Raw genomic sequence first — 6,559 nt, 5'->3', positions numbered from 1 at the left:
TGCCACACGTGGACCGTAAATACGAGGTCTCTATAGGGGCGCCTTTTTTGATGGACTGCAGTGGAGATGCTCTTGCTTCTTCACTCTCCCCACTTTGCATCCATCCCACATCCAAGTCAGATTTCCCCGTCCATCACGGTCATGCACAATGGGCTCTGCATGTTCCTCCCACTCCATCTCTACCGCGCCCAACAAAGGCGACGATGATCCATTCAGTGCCTCAGCCTCGAAGCCCATGGCCCGACTCATTTCAAATTTATTTTTCCTATTTTTTTACCCGTCTGCAGTTCAATATCTTTAAATGGATCGACCCATTCGTGGATGCCTTTAGCGAAGGTTCATCAATTTGCCACACGCGGACGACAAATATGAGGTCTCTATAAAGGCTTCCTTTTTTGAAGGACTGCGGTGGAGATGCTCTTGCTTCACTCTCCCCGCTTTGCATCCATCCCACATCCATCTCGCCGCCCATCACGATCGTGTACAATGGGCTCCGCACATTCCTCCCACTCCTTCATCTCTACCGCGCCCAACGAACACGACGATGATCCATCCACTGCCTCAGCCTCGAAGCCCATGGCCCGGCCCCTTCCAATTTCTTTTTCCTTTTTCTTTACACGTCTGTAGTTCAATATCTCCAAATAGGTCGATATATTCGTGTCTGCCTTCCACGAAGCTTCATCAATGTGTCGCCGATGGGAGGCAAATAGAAGGTCTTTACAGGGCGTCCTTTTTTATGGACTGTGGCGTCTCCCCACTTAGCACACATCCCACCTCCAGGTCAGATCTCGCCGCCCACCACAGCCGCGCACAATGGGCTCTGCACATTCCTCCCACTCCTCCATCTCTACCGCGGCCGACGAAGGCGACGATGATCCATCGACTGCCTCAGCCTTGGAGCCCACGGCCCGGCCCCCTCCCGCCCAAGCGCCGGCTCCACCGACCTCTGCGTCCAAGGTGCTGGAGCAGGAGCCCGAGGTGCTCCCCTGCCGAGCCGCCGACTCGCCTCTCTCGCCGCAGCCATCCGTAATGGGCACCCCACGCCTCCTGGGCCCCAACATCAAGGTCTGGGACCCCTGCCACGTGCTCCTTACGCCACCGTCGCCGCTCCAGCACCTCCCGCAGCAGGGGAGAACGGAAGCGCTGCTGGAGGTTGTTGTAGTTAGCCACGGGGAATGTGCGTTCGCGATGCGGCCCGACCTGGTTGGTGGGCGATGGCCGTCGGTGGCCCTCACGGCGCGCGGGGAGCGACAGGCGCGCGCGCTGTCTGTTTTCCTGCGCTCCCGTGGTTCGCAGCTGGCCGCCGCGTGGACATCGCCTCTCGACCGTTCCCGCGCTACTGCTGAACTTGTCTGCCGGGTGAGCCCTTCTTCGCCTTTGTTGTACAATTCTTTGGGTTGCAATGGACCTGAAAGCAATTTTAAGCATTTATAGTATTGTATTCTGCTTGTAAATCCTTTGCTATGTATTCCACATAGTTGTAGTAAAATCCAATTTTTAAGATAGATTATATGCTGTGTGCAAAGTACGGTCTTAAGTATGAGATTGGTATCTTCTTTTTATGTTGGAGCAATTCACTGTTCAGCATAAAGAACAGTCCTTTGGCATTTCAATGAAGGCAACACATCATGAATGTATAATGGAATTTATTGGCTTTAATAAGATAAGGGTGCATTATTGCATGGATTAGTTGTTAAGGTGAACAAATAAGAGCCATCATATTCTGATGTTTGTACTCCTAGATGCAAAAAAGTTTGTTATTTCCTGAAATGTATTCAGAACATGGTGGAACCAGTATTATCATAAACCGACTTCTCCTCCTCTGGCATTCCCACGGACGGCAGGGGAGGAAACCCTAGCCGGCGCCGGACTGCGACCCTCCTCCCCCTTCCCTCCCCCCTCCGCCGCCAGGGCGTGCCGGTGGGCGAAGCCTGCCCGGCGTGGGCGGCGGTGGGCGCTCTCTCCTTCTCGCGAGGCGGGATCGTCCTGGGGTGATCTACACTAGCCGGAACGTGGCGTTGTGCGGGGCGCGACGACGCTTAGCTGCCACGGTGGCGGGCGTGGAGGGCTGCATGAGGAGAGTTGTGGTGGCCGGCGGCCGACCTGTTGGATCTGGACGGTGCGGGGGGCGGTGGCACCTAGGCTGGGCGTAGTCGGGAAGGATCCCCTTGGGGCTGCTCGCCGGCTTGGTCTTGTCGCCTGTGCTCGGCCTTGGATCGGCGCCGAGGGAGGTCGGGGAGGCATCCCCGGGGTGCTCGTGATGTGCCGTCGGGCACGACTACTGACGGTGCTGGAGTCTCATGGCCCTTCTTGGCATGGAGGCGGGCCTTGGCGGTGGTGGTCATCTTCTTCGTCGGAGTTGGTCGGCCTGAGGTTGGGTGGTCGGATCTCTAGATCCGTCATGCAGTTCCGGCTGCGAGTCGGGGAGACATAGTTGTCGGTGAAAACCGAGCCGACGGCGGGCGATGGCGGCGTTCTGCGCCGTTACCTCCATGAAAGCATCATTGAGTAACTATTGTCGATATCCACGTGTGCTGCTTCGGGGGAAACCCTAGGATCTGGTCTTTCAGATCAGACGATGGCGGCACTGCGATGTCGTTTCTTTCTTGGGAGCATCATTTGTGGAGCAGTGCTGGAAGACAAAGGCAACAGGTGGAGCGGCTTCGTCTTGCATGGAGCTTCGGTGGAGATGTCAAGCCATGCCTGGCCGACAGGTGCTACGCTGTGCCATGCCTGTTCGGCAGGTGCTACGCACGACTGATCTTCTAAAGGCTTCAAGGTGTGTCGGCTGGTGGTACATGGCGGCATGGTGCCGCGGTGTATTGGCAGTGACCGCGACATGCTCAGTAGTTTGCGCGTAGGGAGGTGGTGCCGTTAGGCGTCGTGGCCGCGTCGACGGATGGCCGGACTGGCAAGGAAGATGCGGATCTCTTTCCTGAAGATGGGTCAGCGGTTCGATGATGATGTCGGCTTTGAAAACGTGTGCATGTGATATACGCTTTAGGAGATCTGCACCGGATGTAGATTTCGATACGTTATGTGGATGGATCGGGAACGACACCGGTTTTACATATGGGGAATGAGAGCGCTCCACATTATCGAGTTTTGTAGGTGCGAGTGGTGGCTTCGAATGGCTTGATGTATGTTCTTGTCAGATCTTTGTTGAATAATTAATAAACATGGCCGTATGCATAGATTATGCAGAGGCCGGGGGTCTTAACCTCCTTTTTTCCAAAAAAATAAAAAAAATCAGAACATGGTGGGAATGTGCTCCCGTTTAGTCTTCAAAGTATTGAACTCGGTATTAGCTTTCCATTGGCCCGTTAAATGCTACTCCCTCCGTTCCTAAATAGACATTTTTACAGATTTTATTGTGGACTACATGCGGAGCAAAATGAGTGAATCTACTCCCTCCGTTCCTAAATATTTGTCTTTTAAGCGATTTCACTAGATATCTACATACGGAGCAAAATGATTGAATGTACACTCTAAAGTATGTCTATATACATCCGTATGTAGTCCATTAATGAAATCTCTATAAAGACTTATATTTAGGAACGGAGGGAGTATACTTTAAAATATGTCTGCATACATCCTTATGTAGTCCAATGTGAAAAAAAATACATTTTGAGAGGGATCGGCATTGTATATGATATGATTATTCATATTGTATTTCTGCATGTTAGCATATCTCATGACCTTCAACTACTAAAGTATCTCGTCCAATAGGGCTTTTGCCCCAACAGTTTTGATGTTTGAAACTGTTTGTATGCAGGAACTTGATTTCCCAGAGGAGCAGATCCAAGTATCAGATGCTTTGACTGAGATGAGTCATGGTCAGTGGGAGGGCTGCCCAAAATCAGAAATTTATACCCCAGAAATGGTTAATCTGATGGACAGCACCCAGCCTGATTTCTCAGCACCTTCAGGAGAGTCACTCAGGCAGGTGCAGTTCAGGATGATGGAGTTCCTGAACCGAACAGTCATAAGGTTACCAGAAAAGGTGGCTATGGGGGATACACTATCACAACAAAATGACGCAAAGGGCTTATCTCGGCAGAGCTCCAGCAATTCCGTCCAAGATGGCCCAGCTTGGGATTTGCTTTACAGGCTCAATCGGCATAGCCTTCAAAGGAAGAAATATGGTAAAAGCCGTCTCCAGTTTGTCACTTCGGTTGACAATGATACGGAGGATGAGTTCTCTGTGAAAGACATGAACCAAAGGCATCACCTTCACGAAGCAAGTCTGGGGAGCTGTACAACCTCCATTGCAATTTTTAGCCATGCAATCCCCATTCGATGTCTCCTTGTGGGCTTGCTGGACTGCAACCCTGTGATGTCACAGAGGATATGTATAGACGATTCATCTGTCACGGTTCTTGAACATTCGCTTAGAACCGGGTGGCGAATAAAGAGGCTAAATGATACTGGGCATCTCAGGCTTCTCTAGCTGCAAGCTGTTTCGCTGCAGCTGGAATCTAACTGACGTGTGTTTATGCGTCGTAAAGAAACTATTAGGTCATATTATGCAAATCAGATGCTATGGTTGTCGGCTCATGTTCACCTATGCTACCATGGGAATGGAGGTCCTCCGCTTGTTGTTCATTTGCATTTACTACCATGCATCTACCCTGTGATTGTTAATCATTATTTTATCAAGTTAATTTCCAACTCATCCTTGGTGTATCATTCTTTCTTTTCACCAACCATTTTGTATGTTTTGGGACATCTGCAAATAGTCTTCTACTCCTTTTTATATTACTTGTGTTTACCTTATCAGCTTTAGCAGAAAATGCATGCGATCACTCGGGTGCTCACCTCCCCCTTTCTTTTTTATGGACGACACCTCCCTTTTATTGCACAAACAATGTGCGTCTGGATGTGTGCCCAACTTGTAATTTAGGACAGTAAAACTGCACATAAACCGAGATCTCTCACATCCCTAGTGATTTCGGCCGTTAGATTTCGCATTGACATTGTTTCTGGCGTCAGATCTAAGTTTCAGCTGCAGTTTTCGTGTTGAGACTGTTTCTGGCCATCAGATCTAAGTTTGTCAAGAACCAACTAACCTGACAGTAATATATGGACGCTAGAACACTCAAGAACACACCAATTTGGAGGAAATTAAGCTAGGAATTGCTTTGCATAGAGGGGAAAGTAGCTCAGCTCGCCACAGGCGGCTAGGGTTTACACCCGGTACTAATCATACCCACAAAGAGGGGAAAGTGCTGGCTTTATAGCCATTACAGGTTTAGGACAGTAAAACTGCACATAAACCGAGATCTCTCACATCCCTAGTGATTTCGGCCGTCAGATTTCGCATTGACATTGTTTCTGGCGTCAGATCTAAGTTTCAGCTGCAATTTTCGTGTTGAGGCTATTTCTGGCCATCAGATCTAAGTTTGTCAAGAACCAGCTAACCTGACAGTAATATATGGACGCTAGAACACTCAAGAACACACCAATTTGGGGGAAATTAAGCTGGGAATTGCTTTGCATAGAGGGGAAAGTAGCTCAGCTCGCCAGAGTCGGCTAGGGTTTACACCCCGTACTAATCATACCCACAAAGAGGGGAAAGTGCTGGCTTTATAGCCATCACAGGTAAAGCAAAAGCAAATAAAGACACGCACAGGGGCAGTGTTGGAAAGTGAATAGTTTCCTTCGGTGCTTTTCAGCCGTTGGATGCTACATCTTCATCTCTCGCTCCATCCGGCACACGGAAACATGGCAATAGCTTCTTCTGCAGCCTGACAATACCCCGTGAGTGAGATCGAGCTTGTCCTCAAGCTTGAAATACAGGGAACACTTTTTGAATGAAGGCAACATCTTCCCAGGTCGCATTCTCTGCCGGCACATTTACCCATTTCACCAACCAACGCACCACATGGATGCTGATATTGCCTTGGGATTGAGGGATCAGCTTCCTATCGAGCACAGCTTCCGGCTCCCTTTTTATGGTGCCATCGACATTCACCAGCCGTAACTGAGGGGATGGAACCACAGTTTGGCCAATATGCTTCTTCAGCTGACTGACATGAAATGTGTGATGGAGTTGGCACCCCTCTAGCAACAGTAATTTGTATGCATGTTTCCCGATCCTTTCCAACACCCTGAATGGACCATAGTACTTGGAATGCAACTTGAGGTGCCTCTCTAAACTAGGAGATGTGTGTCTGTATGGCTGTAACTTTAAGTACATCATATCTCTCACTTGGAACTCTCTCTCCTTCCTCTTTTGACCAGCATATAACTTCATCCTAGCCTGTGCCTTGCTTAGATTGTGCTTGATCACTTCCATTGCGAGCTCTCTGTTCTGCACTAAGTTCTCACTTTCTTCCCAAATAGAGTCTGGTAAGGCTGACTCAGCCACCATTGGGGGTGGAAACCCATGCACAGCTTGAAATGGAGTCATTTGCCGTGATGTATGGAAAGAAGTATTATACCACCACTCCGCCAGGGCTAGCCATCCATGCCACTTTTTAGGTTCCTGAAAACACATGCATCTCAAGTAGTTTTCGAGACACTGATTGACCCTTTCAGTTTGACCATCAGTTTGAGG

General features: G+C 49.6%; 1 protein-coding gene across 1 annotated transcript; it reads left to right on the top strand.

Annotated features, from left to right (window-relative positions):
* The first annotated feature begins 646 nt into the window (after window positions 1-646).
* On the top strand, window positions 647-4,756 carry LOC123448497. The gene is made up of 2 exons (XM_045125409.1): window positions 647-1,359; window positions 3,776-4,756. Exons 1-2 carry the CDS (start codon window positions 814-816, stop codon window positions 4,448-4,450), a joined length of 1,221 nt encoding a protein of 406 aa, XP_044981344.1. The 5' UTR covers window positions 647-813; the 3' UTR covers window positions 4,451-4,756.
* The last annotated feature ends 1,803 nt before the right edge of the window (window positions 4,757-6,559 follow it).

Source organism: Hordeum vulgare, chromosome 4H (assembly GCF_904849725.1).
Source record: "Hordeum vulgare subsp. vulgare chromosome 4H, MorexV3_pseudomolecules_assembly, whole genome shotgun sequence".
In the NCBI taxonomy this organism is placed as follows: domain Eukaryota; kingdom Viridiplantae; phylum Streptophyta; class Magnoliopsida; order Poales; family Poaceae; genus Hordeum; species Hordeum vulgare.
The sequence above is the reverse complement of the archived record's forward strand: the minus strand, read 5'-3'. Positions and strand labels throughout refer to the sequence as shown.

Excerpts from the sequence above, each read along its gene's own strand:
- LOC123448497 (XM_045125409.1), top strand. The coding sequence starts at position 814 with ATGGGCTCTGCACATTCCTCCCACTCCTCCATCTCTACCGCGGCCGAC. Across the intron at positions 1,360-3,775 it reads CTGCTGAACTTGTCTGCCGG|GAACTTGATTTCCCAGAGGA; the intron begins GTGAGCCCTTCT and ends GTTTGTATGCAG.